This window comes from Mastigoproctus giganteus, chromosome 4 (genome assembly GCF_048544385.1).
Source record: "Mastigoproctus giganteus isolate SK-2022 chromosome 4, ASM4854438v1, whole genome shotgun sequence".
Lineage (NCBI taxonomy): Eukaryota > Metazoa > Arthropoda > Arachnida > Uropygi > Thelyphonidae > Mastigoproctus > Mastigoproctus giganteus.
Genome location: NC_143578.1, coordinates 176,764,965 through 176,787,372, shown reverse-complemented (window position 1 = coordinate 176,787,372; position 22,408 = coordinate 176,764,965). Strand labels below are relative to the sequence as shown.

Here is a 22,408-nt window from a genome sequence, read left to right as displayed (position 1 = left end):
TATGCAACAGTTGTGTCTGATAGCGTTAGCCAGGTGGAATGTTGCTTCATCGCTGAAAGTGACATTTTTCATTAAGTGCTCATCTTAGTCTATACAGTTGAGAATGTAAACAGCAAAAATCCTCTCATTGTGGATGATTTGCACTTTGTAAGCATAAAGTTCAATCTCTTGCGAATGACCCCATGCAATGCTGTTAGCAGTATTTGCAGCTGCGGGCTCTCTGGTGGATAGATTTTGTAGGAATTCGGGTAAACATTTCCTAAATCTCTGACACTTCATATGCATACACTAGGTCTACTTGCTACTTTCTGGTGCAGCACACAGTTGGTTTCTTGAAACTGTTTCAACCATCACCTCATTGACTGTTCAGTTGTGTTGTTTTTGCTCTTCCACATCAGAAAAATATTTCTGAACAAAGGACCTTTGAAGGATGTACTTAAATCACTTGGCTCCAGGGCCACAAATCACTATGAATTTTTTTTTTTTTTTTTTAAATATGGTAAACACTACGGCTTTAAAAAGTTCAAGATTTTTTGCATGCTACTCCTGACATTTAAATGAATGAACCAACTCCATTACAAGAAGTTCGGGACCATGTTAGTTAATGATTTTAAAGAGTTTGGCAATTCCGTAAAGATTAAAAACAAACTATATTTTCAAAGAAAGAATAATTCCATGTGACATCAAAACACTAATTGTGAAATTGCTAAAGACTACTGTTACAATAATGGGGAGGGGGGGGGAACTGATTCCTATTAAAATAACTTGCTATGATTATTCCCTGCTAAGGGATCTTGTACTGTATCCTCCTGGACCATAGGGGATGATCAATTCTAGCATATTCTTGTACTTTTTGTAGCATGCTGATTAGGTAAGTCATTTAGTTAATTTAAAAGAGCTTTGTTCAGCATGGTAAGTCCCCCCACCCCCAATTGGACTAATCAATAAGAAAACAAAATTTCTGGTAAAGGACACTTGTATTTGCTTGCCTCTGTAAATGAATTATAAAATAAAGTAATAATTATTATGCAGAAGCTTTTCTATTCAAGCTAGAGAGACTTTCATAATAATTGTAGATAATGACAATTGTTGTCATATCTCTAAAATTAATTAAGTTCATATTCAGGTATTTTCTTATTTTAAAAATACTTTTCTTTCAATCTATATGCTGCCAGCACTACATCTGCCATACCCAAGTTATGCTACTGCTTTTTGGATGGATTCCATGGTGAAAGCTTACTAGATCATTTCTTAGATCAGTGACTCAACTTTCACAAAACTACATCAACATGTTCGCTGCCACCTGAATGTGAGAACTTGTTCAATGTGATGTGCTTTTCAGAATGGAGAAGAAAAAAAGGGGGGGAACCCATTCTGACAACCCCAGCATTCCAGAAATTTGTACTTAATGATTAAAAAATTAGTTACTAAAAGTAAACACTTTTATGCTGAGCTGAAAATCATAATTTTATAAAAAGTTAATCATCTATATAAACTAATGTCAACACAAGCAAAAAACAATATGTGGCAAGTCTATGAATAAAAGCCAAGCATTATTGCAAACATTTAGTCAGTGTGCCAACACTGAGTAATTTGGCAATTTCGTGTGCCTTTGAATTTATGGAACTCATTGGTTAACTGCATGTATGCATTCTGAACACACTCATTACAGCACATCACTCCTAGTGACATTTTACATTTATATGCACAAAGGAAGTGAACATATTAATATATGAACAACTGATGAGTTTCTTTTTTTTTTAACGTACTCAAGGATATAAGATCCATGTACTGGCAAAGAGCATGCAAGATAAGGCGTTCAAAGCTGTTACTCAGTTGGAATCTGTGTACTGCACGAGGCTCTCTCTGAAAGAAGGTAAACAGCTGTTCCTCTAACTGAGCCAGAGTACCCTAAAAAGAGGAAAAACTTAAGTAAAAACTTAAATCTTGTATTTTACAGTTCGTAAATTGGTTACTATGTGATTGATACATACACCTAGACATTTTAAAACTGAAACGCAGGAAAAAGTATGAAATTAAGAATGTTTAATTAATATAACATAATTTGAATTATTTAAAATGTTCAAGATAATTTCTAGATTACTTTTTTTTTTTAATCAAGCACTGTAATAGGAACATAAACAATACTTAACTGTGCTGCCACTTTATTAGGTACACCCCTGCTGTTCACACAAATGGTTTGTCCCACAACGTTGCAAATCACATGACCACAGTTGTGGATATAAATGCAGCAGAACAACCTTTCTAGTATCAGTTAAGTACTTTCCCCATAGTAAGAATGGGGAAAAGGAGTGATCTAACAGACTTTGAACGTGGCATGGTAGTGCAAGATGTGCTGGACAAAGCATCTCTGAAATGGCAGTTCTCCTGAACTTGTCATGCACCACACTTTCAAGGGTGTATTGAGAACGGTGCAACGAACAGAAAACATCCTCTCAATGGCACTCCTCTGGAAGAAAATTGTTTGTTGATGAGAGAGGTCAGAGGAAGATGGCTAGAATTGTGCAAGCAAACAGATGGGCCACAATGTCGCACATCACGTCAGCATACAACCTTGGTGTGCAGAATAAAATATCGCAATGGACCACTAGTTGCACTTTGTTGCGAATGGGCTACAACAGCCGATGGCCACATCGCTTACCTTTGTTATCAATGAAGAACAAGAGAGCACACCTCCTGTGGGCACAGCAATGCCAGCACTGGACTATTAGAGGATTGGAAAACAGTTGCTTGGTCTGACGAGTCAAAGTTCCTGGTGCATCATGTTGATGGAAGGCTCAGAATTTGACGAAAACAACATGAATCCATGGACCCATCATGTCTGACGACTACTGTGCAAGGTGGTGGGGGACAGTGTTGTGTCTTGGCACACATTGGATCCATTGATACCCATAGATTCATGCTTGAATGCCACATATCGTTGCTGACCAAGTGCATCTGTTCATGTTGACAGTTTATCCTCGGTCAGATGGTTACTTCCAGCAGGATAATGTGCCAGTACACAAAGCATGAATCACTATGGAATGGTTCCAAGAACATGACAATGACTTTTCTTTGCTGCAGTGGCCCACTCAATCCTATCGAACATCTTTGGGATGAGCTGGAAAGGGCTGTTCGCTGCAGGCCTACAACTCCGTCAAATCTCAAGGAACTGCGCAACACACTCATGTCTGCATAGTACTCCATTCCTGCACAACATTTTCAGTATCTTGTTCAATCCATGCTGTTTTGAAGGCTAAAGGAGGCTCAACACGCTACTAGGTAGGTGTACCTAATAAAGTGGCTCACAGTGTATGTGGTAACAAAATATTTTTAATCAAACTCAGCAATGAATGAAAGAACAGAAGGAACGGTTATGTTAATCTTTAATGCTCTAGCTGCTCCATAGGTAGAAACAGAAGGAAGAGTTAAGAATAAAGCTTCCCCCCCGCACCAAAGTAACTGTCAGGATAAGACTGTGGGAGTAATGAATTATGTCCCAACCTGGAGGATATGATTTATGGTCACTGTATATTAAAATACATAACGATAATAAATGCAATTAAAAACAGTGTATTGGTTGCCTATGCTATTTTTCATAGATTTTTTAAAGTTCAAACTCTAGCAATTAAATTTCATTAACATACACATTTTTATATTAACCCGATAATAGGTGTACGAAAATTCAAAATTCGCCTGTGCACAGAAATTTTAAAAATCAACAAAAAATAATTCAAAATTAATATTTTATGTCACTTATAATTTCGATATCTTCTCAATGTAACTGTGAAAAATCCATGCTCTTTATTAAAAACACATTTTTAATAAATTATTGAAAATTAAAAAACTCTATACCCATTTGGAAAGTGAATATAAAAACCGTGTCAGGGATTAGTTTGATTCTAGATGAAGCATCAATGTCACAAAGCCAGAGAGCATTACTGACTGGAGGAAAGCATGCAGCAATAAAACAAAATTATCAATATCTCGTCATGTATGTAAATCAACATGTGCATATAATTAGGTTTAACTTAAATTTTTCCTAATTGTGAGATAATTAACAGACATTTCTGGAATTTTCTGCAGACAATTCAAAGAAAATATTTTCTGCAACAAGGTATCAGGAGTTTCAGGTGTGTATGTGGGATAGAAGAATATGGTTAAAATACAGCCATAGGATTTGTTTGGATTGTTGTTAAACATAAAATGATTATTACACTTCAAGAAAGATACTGTTGCAGATTATGCCCACTTCCGATGTGCGAAAATTTGTTCATAACAATGGCTCATAAATAGGCTTAGTCGTTACCGTAACCAAAAAGAGAAGATCAACTTCAGTTTTTGTTTTCTTTTTAACCAGGCTGAATATCCTCTCACTCAGCACTGCTGTGAGGAATTGTTAAAATGGCATGGAATAATTTATATTTCAAGCTTTCTTTTGCACTCATCAGTTCCCCAAGCCAGGACCATTACACATCAATTCCTCCTTCTTTCATAATACTGTTGGGCATGTTCTCATATCGAAACTGACAGAACTGATGCTGCAAAAAACCTATCAATTCATCTGTTTCTTCATTGTTAACCCTCGAATTTAATGATTTTGATGAAACAGATTCTGCTGTCTAGTCCTGAAACCGGGACTCAGTCCACTCAATGGAAGCATGCTAAGTCACTGTCAAAAAATTCAATGTTGCAAGAGTGGAGAAAATGATAGTTGCTATTTTCTGGGATGTTGATAGAATAATCTTTACACATTGTGTTCCCAAGGGCACTACAGTGACGGGAAACTCGCATACAAAGAGATCCCAAAAAAAAAAACCAAAAAAAAAAACTCCCATTCTTTTGGGAAGTCTACATGGACTGAACTGCACGATTCCATCAGGAAAATGTTCTATGCCAGTGGTGTCCAACTTACGGCTCATGAAAAAATTTTATATGGCCTGCATGGAAAGTGAACTAGAACAGCATTTTACAGAGTTGTAACAAGCATACATTGAACAAGACTGTATGAAATGTGTACATATAGTCCAGTGCAGTCATATATACTAAATACAGTTAAGTACATCTCAATCTTTTCATATTGTGAAATTCTACTATTTTGATACAATTTTTATTTCATTGTATTGAATTATTAATTTGCATTGAATTAAAAAATCATCCTTAAAAATATTCCAAAAGAGGAAAGTCGATTTGGAGTGCAGTGTTTTTAATCAAAGGTGGACTGAAGACTATAATTTAAAATTACACTATGATTCCAAGCATAGATCTTATGATTAATATAAAGGAGTGTTGTAAAAAGAAGTGTTCAAAGTTACAAAACGAATTAAGAAAACAATAAAACACACTGTACACGTATCAGTCAGGAAATTTATCTGCTGTCAAGTTATCACAAGTTGCACATTTGATCGCTTCTGAAAGTAAACCGTTCGAATTTGTTAAACATTGTTTGTTAAAAGCTGTGGAAAAAATTTTTCTGGAGAAACTAACAATAATATAAGACTTTGCATAATTGTTTGTCAAGACAATTATGCTAAGAGTAGAAGATATTGGAAAGAATTTGTTCAAACAACTTTTGGAAACCATAAAACAAATGAAATATTTTTTTGTGTGGCACTGGATGTAAATGACACAGCCCAACTTCACATGTGGAATTAATGATAATTTTGTACCAGTTGAAGATTTAGCTGATCTACAGAGTATGCATGGAACAACTACATCTGAAAATCTTTTTGAAAATTTTTGCCAAATATTAAAAAGTTAGGATTAAATATTAAAAACCTGGTTGGAGTCACAACTGATGGTGCAAAAAATTGATTGGTAAAAACATTGGGCTTATGGGTAGAATTCCAACTTCAGCTTTCTCCTTGGGAATGTATTGGATCTCCACACATTATGAATCTGGTTATTTCAGCTGTAAATTTTATAAGATCACATTTTTTTTTTTTTTTTTTTTTTTTTTTTTTTTTTTATGAAAACCCCAAACACGAAAGGTATCAAAACCTATAGTACTTAGTACCGTGCATGGGTTGAAGGAGAAGTATGGGGGGAGGGGGATGCCAGAAATAGCCTTAATCATTGCATGTTTCAACAACTTTCAGAAATTGAAGCTGAATAGGAAGATGGAATTTTACATAGCTTAGCGAGATGACTTAGTCGTGGCAAAGTTTATATCGTTTCTTTACACTGTGTCATGAAATTGATATTTTTATGACAGAAAAGAGGGAACCAATAAAACAATTATCAAATATGGAGTGGCTGTTTCATCTTGCAATTCTTACAGACATTTCTGTCATTTAAATGCTCTTAATTTAAAATTACAAGGGAAAGGAAAATTGGTCTCTGATTTGTATGGCAACTCAAATCATTTCAGATTAAGTTGTTTAAATAAAACATTGAGCAACACAATTTAGTTCACTTTGAATGTTGTACTGAGCTAAAAGAGAATATTTCTAAAGAATCGTTGCCTCTCATTATTACAATTACTTTTTGACAAGTTTGAAAAAGTCAATTTGTTGATATAAGATTCCATGAAAAAAGACATAAGCTTGTTTGAGAATCCATCTACTTCTATGGCTAAAAACTACAATCCCATCTTGTAACTTGAAATTACTGATCTTCAAGCCAAAACATGGTTCAAAAATAAGCACATGGACTGCAAAAATAAACTACTTGAAGTCTACAAGGCTCTCCCATCTGAAGATTTTCTGCAAATAAAAAAAATTCCATGAAAATGGCTGCTTTGTTTGGATCAACATGTTTGCAGCAAATTTTTTCAAGCATGAAATCAAATGAATATTAATAAATAAAAAAATAAAATAACAGATGAGCATCTTCATTCCATATTGAGAATTGGCATCACAAAATTTCAACCAAATTTTGAACAATTATTTAAAAATACCCAACCTCAATCATCTCATTAAATGTTAAATTTTGTTCAGTAAATGTTATTGCGTATTGTACTTAATAAAATTTTCAAACAATTCCAATTTTAGGTGTATCATTATATTTATTTATTCACCTTAACATTGAAAAGCAGTCATCCTTTTCGGGTTGTAAGTTTTCTAAAGTGAGCATTTAAAAGCAAAAGCAAGGTATTTTTTTAAAAAACAAGTAATTTTTATAATTTTAATAAAATATAAAAAATAAAACACCGACAGATGCATTGCACATAAAAGTGTTGGGAATTTGCATTTTTTATACATAGCCTGAAAATAAAAAATGTTAACATGAAAATAGAAACTTCCTTTTACGTGTAACAAGATGTGGAAAATGTAACACACTTAATTTTTCTCGAATCACTCAGTGCGGCCCATGAAACAAATCTAATTTTGAATATGGCCCCTGTACAGGAAAACGTTGGATGCCACTGTTCTGAGCCATTGTGTTACTAAGTTTCAATTTTTTTTTTTTTTTACAGGGGGAAATGAAGTTACTCCACAGTATTTACATGACCTTGCACCTACTAGCGACTTTTGATTGCTTCCAACCATTAAGGCAGAACTTTTCCTAGCCAACAAGCAGCTGCTCTTTGGCTATTCAATGAGCTAAACACACCCCAAAACAACCCTTCAAAGTAGCCTTCTCAGATTGGAAGGTGCCTCCATAGCCAGGTTGGGCAGGAGCAGCAATGCACAGCACACGCTTCTTGATTAGACAGGGGTTCGAGCCAGTGACCACCAAATACGGAGGATGCAGAAAGGTTAGGGAATGACCACTGCATATCCCAGGAGCAATATGGCCTTAGTTGCTAATGCTCCTAAAAACCAAATAACAATAACAACAATCAGCTTGGAAGAAAGGTAGAAAATTGTTTGTTCTAGGCGATTATGTTGAAAAATGACTTCATTTCTGTATCTTGGGTGAAAATTTGGTTGAAATGAGAAATAAAATTAGAGACCTTATAACTTGAATGCACCTCATACAAGAACACAATTTTTCAATAGGAACTTGTGCACCAAGTAATCACGTGCAGCAATAAAGTACTTCCTCACTGAACAAAAGAGCAGAATCTTCACCTTTTGTTTTCAACTCTCCTTGACCTTCCTTATCAGTAGAAATGCCAATGACTAAGTCAGAATCATCCTTCTGGTTTAATCTGCTATAGTAACAACTTCCGAAATAGAAGTGGAAGCAGTTCCTCCTTGTTCCTATTGACATTGCTCCTGTGGCTATGCTGAATGGCCTAGTTTTCCTTAAATTCTCTTCCTTAGTTGTGGTCTATGGCTAGGATGTGTGGACTTCTGAAGTGAAACTGGTGGTTTTCATTTATGGAGTGGAATGCTATGTTCCTCCCTCCCCAATCCAATGTTCCTCTGCCTTCTGTCACTCCCCTGCTCCTTGATTCTAATTCCAAAGCCTGCAGTAGGACTGATCAATGTTCACCTCCTCTTTTGGAGGTGGAAGTTGGACACTGAAATTTATTCACTGTGAGAAATGAATTTGAGGAAAAAATTTTTTCTGTTCACCATTATTAGGTTTCTGAGCTAGTTTGGCCCTTGTCTTAACTCCTGTGTTCATAAAGGAGTTCATAAATTGCAGTTCTGTAGGGCCCTCAGGTTACTTTACTATGCCCACCTTGATGCTGAGGGAGAAGGGTTGGAATGGAAGTTAAAACATTGCAGTAAATACTCATGGTGATTCCATTTTCTGCTTTTTTCACAAGAATATCCAAGAAAGAGCGTTGTTAACCTGAAGTTGAGGGTGAAGCTAATGTTTTAGTGTTTCAGGTGTAGAAATCTCTGAAATATTCCCTGCTGTCATTCCATATAAGGAAAATGTCAAGAAATCAGACCCATGTCTTTAGCATGGTGATATATTAAACCTTTACACAGAGGTTTGGTTTGGTTTGGGGTTTATTGGCGCATTAGCAACTAAGGCTATAATGCGCCAAATCCAGGTCATGTGTAAAAAATTAAAATATTCAGTGACCTAATTAGTTAGGCCACCATGTCGAGACATAACATAGATATTAAAGGTATAAAAGTAAAAAATATATCAGCAAAGCAATAACAATTCAATTTTAAATACGGGTAAAAAGGCTTACTGATTTTAAAAAGCTAAAAACAGCAGACACATTGTCACTGTCAGATAAAATCTGACTGAGTGTATAAGGCTCAGCCAGATGACTAAAATCGGTAAAATAAAGGTCACGTTCATGTCTAAAACGTGGACACTCGGTTAAAATGTGACGTATACTTAAATAGGTGTCACAGTTCTCACACATAGGACAGTCATCTGCCCTCAGCAGAAATGCATGCGTAAGATGACTGTGTCCTATGCGGAGGCGAGCTAGAACAACTTCCTCTCTGCGACTCCTGCGCAGACTAGACTGCCAATGTCGGATTACAGGCTTTATCTGATAAAGCTTGTTTGTGACTTGATCATGCCAAGAATGTTGCCATTGGGACAGTAATTTAGCCTGTATTAGCTGCCTGTAGTCTGTATAAGGGACTAACAGGCAATAAGTGCTGTGGGGTTCTGGTGACCTGGCCGCAGCATCTGCCAGTTCATTTCCCACGATCCCAATGTGGCTTGGAATCCAGCAGAAACGAATGTCGAAAGAGCACTCAGACAGAGAGGGTAGCATCTGCTGAATCCGGATCACAAATGGATGAGGATTATACCTCATACCCTTTACACAGAGGAATGAGTAGTGAAAATAATTATAACAGTGGGAAACACAATCAACATGCAACTACTAAAATCTGCTCAATGTATACGCAGAGAATGAAGGTTGAAGACCTGGTGTAAAGTTTCCTGCTGCTACCAAAATGTATTAAGCCTATCAAATTGCATGAAAAGTCTGACCCAAGTTCTTCATGAAAAACTGCATGAAGATTGAAAATTCAAACTTGTTCAAGGTTACACAATTCAAGCAAGTTCATCCAATTTGCTTGAGCATGTATTGCCCACTTAACACAGAATATAACTTACAGCCTGCAATATCTGTTTTACATGTTCCACATTAGTCTTTAGCTAAGAATTCAAAGAAAAGCAAAAAGGAATTCTTTGGGTATGTTAAAACTAGAAGGAAAGGGATGAATCACACTGATTCACTGGATATAAAGCTTAATCACTGATGAGCCTGTATAGATTTCTGATGAAGTGAATAAATATTTTGCATATATGTTCATACATGTTCTTAGAGACAGGGATAGCAGAAGTTTAATATGGACTGGAAGTTATGTGATTTTATAATAACAGAAAGTGGAAGAGGAGTTGCTGAAGCTAAAGGGAACAAAGTTCTGGGGATGATGGGATTTATCCGATTATATTAAAGGAAGCTGCAAAAGAGATAGTTTAACCTTTGGCCATCATAATTGTCGTCAGACTCAGGAAAAGTACCTACAGATTGGATGTGCCAATGTATTTCCCTATTCACAAAGGTGGCTCAAAGGGTGAAGTGTTGAGTAACTACAGATTTAAGTGTAGCCTCTGGAATAATGGAATCGGTATTTTTTAATTATATTTATGTGGCAGTTGGCAACTCTTCAGCATTACTGGTTGTGGTTTTCAACATGGTATAATAGTGTTTTAATTTTACAAGTCATTAAAGTAATACAAGATCATTATGATAGGATTGCAGTCAAGGAAATAGCATGACCAATCTGAGAAGCTACTATGAGGATGTTACAAAGGAACTGGATGCAAAGAATAAATGACATTATAATAATACTTAAAGTCTTTGATACTCTAACAACATGTATGATTGTTTTATAAATTGTAGCACTATAGCATTAGGAACAAGTTACTACTATAGACGAAGGGATGATTAAGTGGAGTGGTTATATATGCCATTGCTCTTCATAAACTAATGTGATAAGTGAGCTCCACAGTTGTCAGTGTTCTCAGTGGCAAAGTAAAGTGGGTTGATTGTATATAATATATTCTCTCCCACTCCCCTCAAAGCAAATTCATTTCATGCTATTAAGAAAACTTACCAAAGGCACATGTCTCTTTCTAAGCATGCATTTCAAGTCATTATCAATCTTCAGAAAACAGCTCTCAGCAGAAAATGCTGGATGGCCTGTGAAGTACAAGTTAAACTTATCAGCAATCGTTGTTAGATATTAAGTCTCTGGTTTGCTGTTAGATGCAATTATAGTTTTTATATCCAAGGGAAAATGTAAATATAATTCTGGACAAAATATGCAGTACCACATATGTTTTGAATTATAATAATAAAAAGGAATGATAAACAAGTTCTCCTTGGTAACTTTAGGAGTATTGTAGGGGAATGAAATAAAAAGGGTTCTTATGAACATGGGTCAACAAATGACTTGAAATTTTGTTAGTCAGATAAGCACCAAGGAAACCTTTCATTTATTATGTGTCTTTATGAAATTTTACTTTAGTTAGAAACTCACTCAGTTTAGCCTGAGTGCTTACCTCACATCAATTAACAAGTCTTGTATATGTTGCAACTACTGTGGTATGCAATATACCTCTTCAGCAGTATACTGAACGAGCTGAAGTGATTCATCCTAAATTAATGCCAGCCTATATAAAAGTTTTTAGGAACCTCACAGGAGTAAAAATATAACATTTAAGTGTGGAAGGCAGGGAAGACAAGTTAAATTTCAGCCAACCAATCCATGGCTGACTGAAATTTATTTATCAAAGCCCATAGTCACCTGCTGTAATGTGTAATTCTTCACTGTATGCGATAGCATCACTAGTTAACATGGTATGCAATATAGTGTTCCAAGGGAATTTGGCATAAGTGTCAGCACTCAGTCAACCCAGTGGTATTGATAAATTAACAAAATTTTTGAGAAGTTTAACTCAGCAAGAATGAATCTGTGTTCATAAAATAAAAAAAAAAAAAAAAAAATTTCTTTTGTTACTCTTCATCATACTACACTGCCATTTGTCAAGAGAGGTTTCTACATTTCTACAGATTTGTAGAAGCAGTGGTTATACGTAGACTATTAAATATGTATATACACGTTGTATATACATATTACATAACCAAATACATTTTCTAACTTTCCCTTCTACGGAAGGAGAGTTTTATTAGACTGGAACATCAATATTGTTATAATCATTTACACTGTAGTTCTTATATAGTGAACTAATTATCAAAAATTGTTATGAATTAAAGGTTTTGATTCTTGATTCCAGTTAATAAGAGTCAGGTATTTTAGGTAACTAAATCCAATTTCTTAAAACTCCATGATCTATCACCCACTGATTACATTTGAAAAAGTCAAAGTAGTTGTTCTTTGGTTTTTAGGAGCATTAGCAACTAAGGCCATATTGCTCCGGGGATATGCGGTGGTCATATACCTTTCCGCATCCTCCGTATTTGGTGGCTCATGGGGTCGAACACTGGTCGAATCAAGAAGCATGTGCTACGCACTGTTGCTCCTGCCCACGTGGCTACGGAGGTGCCTAAGTCAAAGTAATTTAACACAAATATAATTTTAATCCTTTTTCAAGTATGCATGTATACATATGTTTTTTCATGTGTGGGACTGGAGTGCATATATATATATAAATTTTTTAGGTTGTTTCAAGCAATGTATCTGTTTATGTACAAATGTCTAGAAATATTTAAGTAGGGGCTGCCATATCTTATCTGTGTTTCTAAGCAACTGCACCCACAGTATATAACAGATGATAGCTCTGCATTTATAGCTCTGAAGACTGGAAGAAAAGCTTCTACCAATTTTCAGAGCTTATTTGCTTAGCTTCACTCGTTTCATTTGTGCTTATGCAAATTTCTGAATAAATTCTACTGGATTTGTAATCTTGGTTTATTACACTGAATCAAGCAATACATTATTTTAGGATATTACATTAAAAAAAAACCTTTTTTTCATAATTTTTTAAAAATATTTTAAAAATAGCCTGATTTTTGACAATTTTACTCTAATGCTGGACTGCCAAGTCAAAATAAGATCAAATTAATACAGTGCAAACTTCACATACCATGACTGATTACACTGAAATTCTGGAAATACAGTAAACCCTTACTAATCAGGAGTAATGGGGGAGAGTTCATCCAGATTAAGCAATAATCCAGATTAGTAAAGCAAAAGATAGCCCTAAAAGACAAAAAAATCTTAGAACACAAATAAATGGAAAATTTAATGATATATGTAGTGCTGATGAAAATAAATTAAAAAAAAAAAAAAAAAAAATCATTGCAGAGCCTCTATTTAAAAACTATAAAAAGACAATACGTTTATCCATCAATATATGGGTAAATGTATTGTCTTTTTATACATTTATCAGGTGGCGCTGGCATTGCACACCAATGCCACTTGATTGCTGGTGTGAATACTACTTAATTAATACAGCTTCTTCCAGCAACACTTCTTTTGGCTTTTTTAATGTCTATTTGATACACTGCTTTTATCACTGTCCGCGTCGAATTTTAAAGGAAATGTCTTTATAGATTCTTTTTGTTTTTTAATATCTATATATGTTAACTTATGTATATACGTATAAAAAGGTATGCAAATGAAGTGATATAAGCAATAACATCCGTCCAAGTCAACAACGATACTGAACAACATGCAAGACAATGTAATGTACACTGCCCTACCATTAATATCTGGACACCCCTCCGTGGATGGGGAAACAGGTCCTATGCATGCAACACTTCACAGAACCTGCTATAAATATGCACACTGAGCTTCGAACAGACAATTGCAAAAGTGGGCATACAAGACCGTTCAGCAGAATTAACAGACTTCCAACATGGAATGATAGTAGGCTGCCACATAAGCAAGCATTGTGTACGAGATGTCACAGTCACTCTGGGGATCTTAGGTCAATGGTTAGTGACGTCATATGCAAATGGAAGAGGAATGGAATGAATCTGCCAAAAAATGGCCTGGTAAACCCCGAAAACTAACAGAACGGGACAAGAGAATTCTGTGAAGAACTGTGCGACAAATCGTAATTTGCCATTGTCGTAAATCACACAAACCCTCCATGAGAGTATTGGGAATTATGTCAGCACTAGTACAATACGACGGACACTCCATGATATGGGTTACAATGGTCGTGCAGCTGTTCACAAGCCATTGATCACCTCAACAAATGCTAGACAGCAATTAACATGGTGTAAGGAGCACAAATCCTGGACTGTAGAGCAGTGGAAAACAGTCCTATGGCCAGATGAGTCGAGGTTCGCACTCTACTAGTCTGATGGCTGTTCCTGGGTGTGGTGAATGCCAGGGGAATAGTTCTATCCTGCTTGTATGCTCCCAACAATGAAGTTTTGTGGAGGCAGTGTCATGATATGGGGCTGATTTTCATGGTTTGGCTTGGGCCCATTAGTCATTATTGACAAAAGCATGAATTCTGTGCAATACCAGGACATCCCGGACAATTATGCACTTCCCACATTATTTCTGGGAAGACTCATACCGGTACCATCAAGACGTGCCATGCCATACTGCTCAGATCGTAACAGAGTGGTTTGAGGATATGGGTATGGAAAAGTTGGATTGGCCAGCCCAGAGTCCTAATCTGAACCCTATCAAGCAGCTTTGGGATGTATTGGATTATCAGGTATGTGCACGTTGAGATATCGCCCACAGAACAAGGCAGAAGTGGTGGTGGCTGCGTTAAGGGCTGAGTGAAGGAACATATCACCTGACATTTATAAAAAGCTGGTTGAGAGTATGCCACGAAGACTGAAGGCCATCATAAAAGTAAAAAATATTAAATGACACAATAAAAGCTCTTTTTTTTTGTCTAAAGGCAGGTGTCTGGATATTAAGAGTAGGGCAGTGTATGTTCCGTCCCTCTCTGCACAGTCAATCAGCATGCAGCAAGAGTTACTCATCTGCCTTCCTAAATCCCACGTGTCTCTCAAAGTACAACTGTGAACAGAATTTTTCTTTTTTTGACATAGATTAACTGTAACCAGATTACAGAGGGTTTAATGTAACAAGTGTGATCATGTCTATCAAGTGGGACATATAAAATAATAATAATAATAAAAAAGCAGTTTATGGCAAAATCACAAATTCTGCAGTAGACTCAAAGAATCAAACTCTATACCTCACCGGGCAGAGCCAGCTACTGTAATTGTTTCAGGAGTATAAACCAACAAGCTGCTGTATTCTCTTTTGTGGTATATTCCCTCACTAGGTGAGTAAATTTTTATACAGAACAGTAGTTATCTGAAACTAATTACTGTAGAAGATGTTTTCTCCCTATCTAACCTCAGATGCAATAAAAAATAAAACAAATGTTACTTGCATATGAGAAAACTAATCATTTTTCTCTGAGGGGAGAGTAGAACCAGTTATATTTTGTAAGTTTGCAATATATTCAGTTATAATTTTTGTAGATAACAGCATGTGACATTCTTTTCAGAAATTAAATCATTTAAAATGGCAAAAACTGCTCAAGTAGTACATCAGGTGATGGTGTGAGGAGGGAGATAGCCACCGACCCAAAATGTAACCCAGCTTTATTACACTAGTTTTCTATGGAAAATAGATTTCTGAGTTGTTGGTTTTGAAGAATACTATAATGGAGAAGAGAAGCTTTTTTTGTACCCTTGCATATGATGATTCACCTACAGCATTTGTTAGATTTTGTGTCCTATGATTGTGACCAAGTTGTTCCTTATTTCCTATTTATGCACTATACTATAAATTGAATGCATTATACCACATTTCCTTTGGAAGCATGGGATCATTAAAATTTTGGAAATAAACAAGGAGTTGCCTTTTTATTCAGCCCATAAGATTTCTTCATTCCAAAATCTCCTTATACGAATAAATTACGAAATGATACTTAAAACAAAATTACATAATTAAAATAATTTAAAACTCTTAATGTATTCCTCACTATTGACACAGACAGTCCAACACCCCAGGATCACAGCAGGGAACCCCACCCTGACCCAGAAATATTAAACCCCCCATGCAACTTCTAGTGAAGGAGGAAATTGTCATAAATGAGAAATTGGAATACAAATAAAATACTATTAAAATAAAAGTACGATAAAACCATGCAATTAAAAATTCCTCACTGGAATACGAATAAAATACTATTAAAATGTGATAAAACAAAGAAATTAAGGGATTCCTCCCTTAAGTGGACTAAAACTTTGACTATTGTCATGTTCACAGGGTGGAATGAAACTACCAAAACAGGTGTACGTGGGAATCTTATAAATAGGAGATTAGTCTTTGGTAAGCATGTGTTCGAAAGTCCACGAATCAGATATGAGAAATGGACGACAAACGTTAAGTTTTTTTTTTGTATTTTCATTTCTAAAGTCTCGGCAATCAATAACTTAGTATAATTATGTTGAATACTTAAAATTTTGGCTTCATTAAACAAGAATGTGTGGTTTTCATTTATTGCATGGAATGCTAGCTCTGATGCATTTGCACATGATGCACGAACTGATGCTTCATGTTGCCTAACCCCCGAGTTTAAAATACATCTGTTAGATCCAATGTAAGACGAATCCAATCCTTACAAGAAATGTGGTAGATGAGGTCATGTGTTTGTCCGGAAGTAGATAGTACCATGTGATTTTTAAGTGTGGCATATAATTTATGGACTGGTTTTGCTACTATTTGCATTTCTGTACCTCTAAATGGTTGATAATTTGTCTATACCAGGGTTCAACATATGGCATTGAAATAAAATATTTTTTACTAATCCTGTCAGTATGTTTGTTATTGATAGAGGTAATTGGGTATCCTCTATTTAGGAACCTATTCGTCAGTTCTTCTATTTCTATCTGTAGGGCATGTTGTGTGGAAGAATATTTGAATGCATTTAAGAACTGGTTTAGCATGATTGACCTTTTATATGAGTATAAGTGATAGCTACTATAGTGTAAGAACATCCCCGTATTCATGGGCTTACGATAAATACTGAAATTAATATTTTTGCCCTCCCTCTTAAGTGAGAAGTTTATAAAATTTATGGACTTTGTTTCTTCTTGTTCTATCTCCAGAGTAAATTTTAACCTAATGTGTACATTATTAAAAGTTTGCAAAACTTCATTTGTAGTGTCATTATCCATTATAATGAGGATGTCGTAGAGGTATCTTCCATAAAATATTATTTTTGGTAAAAACTGTGTTAAATGTATATTTTCCAATCTATCTAAATACAACTCTGATATTAGGCCACTCAAGTTTAAACCCATAGGCAAACCAAAAATCTGTCTATAAATCTTACTTTAAAATAAATATAATTAGCCTCAACCAATTAGCTCAAATATCTCTTTTTTTGGGCAACTTCGTACTGTTAATACTAATAGTGTTATTATTTAATAAATCCCAAATTACATCCAGCGCATATATTACATTAACATTAGTGTATAATGAAACTACGTCAAGGGAAAATAATTTAACTCCTCCCCCAATTTTACAGTCTTTTAAATTTGTATATAAGGTATCATAATTCTTTATACTATATTTTAATACTTGCCGAAAAGGTTTTATAATCCAATATAAATGTGTCACCAAGGCGGAAAAAGCAGAATTTTTGTATGATACTATAGGCCGAATAGGGTGTCCGGGTTTGTGTAGTTTTACTTGTTCAAAGAGAATAGGTACATTTGTTGCTTTAGTTGGCTTTTAGTTGCTTCAGCTGTGCCATTCGAAATATAATCCTTTTTATGATATGAGGTAAGTAATTTGTTGTATTGATTAACCTCATTATCAAACACGGAAGAGTCTACCTCTTGGTATGTGGAACTATCTGATATAATTACCTGTAATTTTTTTATCATAATCCACTTTATTTAAAATGACTACCGTATATCCCCCTTATCAGCTTTGTGAATTACAATATACTTATTTTCCCTTAATTCCCGTAAAACAATAACTTCATTTCTATATAATCTCGGTACACTTGACTTTCTAGGATTGTTTATGATCTGATTGACCTATTGGATTAAAACATCTTTTTTGGGGGATGTCTCTAAGACTAAATTCAAGATCTACTACTAACTGTTTCTTTGTTAGAGTGCATGGGGGTAGATGTTCAAACTCCAATGGGAAGCTAAATGACTTTGTAATAACTGAAAGGAAAGTGGAAGAGGAATTGTTGAAGCTGAACATAAAAGAGGCACCTGGGATGGATGGGATCTATCCAATCATATTAAGACAGACAGCAATGGAGGTAAACTAGCCTTTATACATAATTATGGGAGTATCCTTGGTTTCAGGGAGGTCCCAATGGACTGGAGATGTGCAAATATATCCTCCTCATAAAGGAGGATCAAAAGGCGACATGAGTAATTACAGACTGGTTAGCTTAACGTCTATTCTGGGAAAAGTAATGGAATCACTTGTTAGAGAAGTGACGTAGGACAATCTGGACATAAATGCAATTATACAGGAGTCAGCATAGATTTATTAAAGGGGTGGGCTTGTCTGATTAATCTGATAGGTTATTATGATGCAGTGAAGAAGCAACTGGATGCAAAAAATAAATTGCACATCATATTTTAGGATTTCAGGAAGGCTTTTGATATGTTGCACATAAAGGACTGCTGCATAAACTGGAGCAATGTGGCATTAAGGACAAGTTACTGCTATGGTAAAGGGATGGTTAAGTGAAAGAAGATAGAGTGGTTATCAATGGGCTTTGTGGACTAATGTTATCAGTGGAGTTCCCCAGGGTTCAATGCTGGACCTGTTGTTGTTTTCAATATTTAGAATTTAATCTAATTAATGAGAGAAATCATAATTGCATACAAGGTGAGTGAGGGAGGGGTGTTCAGGTCTGTATTTGTGTGTGTACATTGGTCGATTTGGGAATGGAAGCCCCCTTCACGGGACTCGGCCAAAATTGACTAACTTGGTACTGAAAGAAAAGACCTCTGGAAACTCGTCCAGCAGGATATAAACCCAGGTTCTTTTCAGTATTAATGATATTGATGAAAGTATAGCATGCTTAATGTCAAAGGCTGCGGAAGTGAGCAGGGCGTTTAATAACAGTAATCAGGGTGAGCTACAACAAGATATAGGAAAATTGGGTCAATGAGTGAGAAATGACACTTGTTTAACATTGACAAATGCAAGGTACTGCACATGGGTAGTAGTAATTCTAGAGTAACTTATCAACTGTGTTAATACACTCAGGGTAGTTTGAAATAAAAAAGAGACATGGGGGTAATTGTGCAGTCCAATATGAATTTCTCTGAGCAGTGCAGACATGCTGCCAGAACAGCTCATGTGGTTTTGTCAATGATATACAGAAACTTTGCTAACAGGGATAAGGAGGTGATTATCCTTTTGTAGAAGGCCACGGTTAGGCCACATCTTAACTATTGTATACAGGTCTGGAGGCCTCACTTTAGGAAGGATGTAGAATTGGTCTGTGCTTGCTAACAGGAGACTACTTCTACAGGGACAGGGTACATTTAAATAGAAAGGGTGCAAAAATATCTGCTGATGCTATTGAGGCAGTGTTAGGTGGGTCGGAATACTACTAGTTTGGGGGGATACACAGACTAAAAGATTAACAGTGGCTAGGCAGAGGTGAAAGTGATCCTTGAACTGCTTCTATTAGAATGAGCAGCAGCCTGGAAAGCAAGGTGCTGGGGATTTCCAGGACTGCTGGCAGTCATAGTGGAACAAGTAAATACATGGGCTGTAAATACACCTGTTCCTACTCTTAGTTAGGGTAACTAAGAGTAGGAACAGGTGCATGTATACTTGCATGTACACCAATGCTAAAAGTATAGTAACGAATGGGCCTGGAGTTGTGGGGTCCATAGTTTATAATGGACCCCAGTTGTATTTTTGTATTTAATTTGTCAGTTGACAAAGGGACACGCGTCTCGAAAGCTACTGATTTTGTTAGTATATATTTGTATTAAACTGGATTATAACTAACTTACGTATGCTAAAAGTATAGTTAATAAATTTGATGAATTTAAAGTGCTGGTCAAGACATCAAAGGTAGATATTGTTGGGATATCAGAGACGTGGTGTCATACAGATATAAGCGGTGCAGAATTGGAATTTGGGGAGTACAATGTATAAAGAAAGGATAGACAGGACAGGAAGGGAGGGAGAGGGGGTTATGCTGTTAGTTAAGAAACACAAAATCTAAGGAAGTGCATCCAACTGACATTGGAGGAAGATGCAATGTTGAGTCAGTGTGGTGTGACAAACATTGGGAAAAGGAAAATGAGAGTAGGTATGTGTTATAGGCCTAATGAATCTGATGAGTATAATGAGCAATTGTGCAGAGAAATAGAGTGGGCCAGTAAATCAGAATGTCTTATAATGGGGGATTTTAACTATCCAGATATTGAGTGGAACTTGTGGATTGGTCACATGCAACTAGCAAGATTTTTGTGGATTTATTGGTTGACTGTTTTCTACAGCAACATGTTCAAGAGGCAACTAGAGGGAGAATACTCTTCATCTGATTATTAGCAGTGATTATTCATGCATTAAGGATTTGCAGATAAAGGAAACACTAAGTGATAGTGATTGCAGTGTACTGATGCAGGATTTACTTAAAGGTATAACTACCATCAAGGGTAAAGGGAAGGGTTTTTGTTTTCATAAAGGTGACTATAGTGGTCTCACACAGTTTTTAAATTCTATACAGTGGGTTCAACTGATAATGTTACCAAAGGTAAATTCTAAATGAGAAGCTCTCAGGGACTTAATCTTGGAGGGTACTAGACTTTTCATACCAACTAAGAAATACTGTTCAAGGTTTAGGCTTAAATGGATGACAGATGAATTAATCAGGGTTGTGGCAGAGAAGAAAAATGCATGGGATGCATATAAATTATCAGGTGACACAGAAGCCTGGGGCAGACATAAGCTAGTCTCTAATAAAGTCACAAAGGAAGTTAGGCAGGCAAAGGCAGATTACGAGAAATCTTTGGCAAAGAAAAACAGCAAAGAGTTCTTTACTTATGTAAACTCTAGAAGGAAAGGGATGAATCAGATTGGTCCACTTAACACAGACGGTTTGACTATTGATGATCATGCTCAGGTAGCTGATAAACTGAATGAGTATTTTGCATCTACAATCACACATGGGGAGTTATTCAAGGAGGGAAATGCCAGAAATTTATCGAACTAACAGGGAGCCAAGTGATTTTGTAATAACTGAGAGTAAAGTGGAGGAGAAATTGTTGAAGTTAAACATAAAGCACCTGGGGTGGATGGGATCCATCCAGTTATATTAAAGGAAGCAGCAAAGAAAGTAAGCAAACCCTTAGCCATAATTATTGGAGCCTCTTTGGACTGAGAGGAGGTCCACATGGACTGGAGGTGTGCAAATGTATCCCCAATTCAATAAGGGGGGGGGGTCAAAAGGTGACAAGTATCTATAGACCTGTTAGTTTAACTTGTGTTCCTGGGAAAATAATGGTCATTGGTTAAAGAAGCACTGCAGGATCATCCAGACAAGACTGCAGTAGTAGTAGTCTGGGTCTGCCAAGCCCATACTCACTAGATATGAGCTCCAGGGCTCACATCTAGTGAGTATGGGCTTGGCAGACAAAGGGTCCTGAGCTGGATATCATCAGTCTTCTCTCTCTCTCTAAATAGAGAATTTTTTTTTTGTATTAGCTGGTGCAGCATAAGCCTCAGGCTTCCTTGCACCATATGGTAGGCGCCTCCGTAGCCAGGTGGGAAGGAGCAGCAGTGCGTAGCACACGCTTCTTGATTAGACCGGGGTTCGAGCCCGTCACCACCAAATACTGGAGGATGCGGAAAGGTCAGGGAATGACCACCACATATTCCAGGAGCAATATAGCCTTAGTTGCTAATGCTCCTAAAAACCAAATAACTAACAAACAGCACCATATGGCTAATAATAATAAGACAGCATGGGTTTTGTTAAAGAAAGGTCCTGTCTAACCAATTTGATTGGATACTATAATGTAGTCACAAAGGAACTGGATGCAAAAAAAAAAAAAAAAAAAATTTGATATCATATACTTGGATTTCAGGAAAGCTTTTGATACTGTTGCACATGGAAGACTGCTGTACAAATTGGAGCGGTATGGCATTAAGGGCAAGTTGCTACTACAATGGATAAAGGTAATCAATGGACACTGCTCTTTGTGTACTAATGTTATTAGTGGAGTTCCCCAGGTTCGGGTGCTAGGCCCATTGTTGTTTTGTGAGGTTGGATATATTTTTTTTTTTTTTTAATGAAAACCCCAAACACGAAAGGTATCAAAACCTATAGTACTTAGTACCGTGCATGGGTTGAAGGAGAAGTATGGGGGGGAGGGGGATGCCGGAAACTTTGCTCTAGAGACTAAACATTTCACCACTTCAAGCCTCCAATAAGCAAAGTGGTGGTATTTCACCGGTTGATGAAAGTCATATACCACCTACAATTGCAGGTGGTAGATGCAGGATTGGTATGTGGAAGTTTGCTTTCAGCCAGCAAGTGGTTGATTGTTGGAACAGGCTTTCATATG

General features: G+C 36.2%; 1 protein-coding gene across 1 annotated transcript in view; it reads right to left on the bottom strand.

Annotated features, from left to right (window-relative positions):
• LOC150087216 (R3H domain-containing protein 4-like) overlaps positions 1 to 22,408 on the bottom strand; it is a 92,341-nt gene that overhangs the window by 2,977 nt on the left and 66,956 nt on the right. The window contains exons 5-6 of the mRNA XM_090371890.1: positions 10,941 to 11,026; positions 1,770 to 1,911 (exon numbers count right to left, since the gene is read on the bottom strand). Of these exons, the coding sequence (XP_090228016.1) occupies positions 1,770 to 1,911; positions 10,941 to 11,026 (228 nt within the window). The remainder of the gene's footprint in view (positions 1 to 1,769; positions 1,912 to 10,940; positions 11,027 to 22,408) is intronic.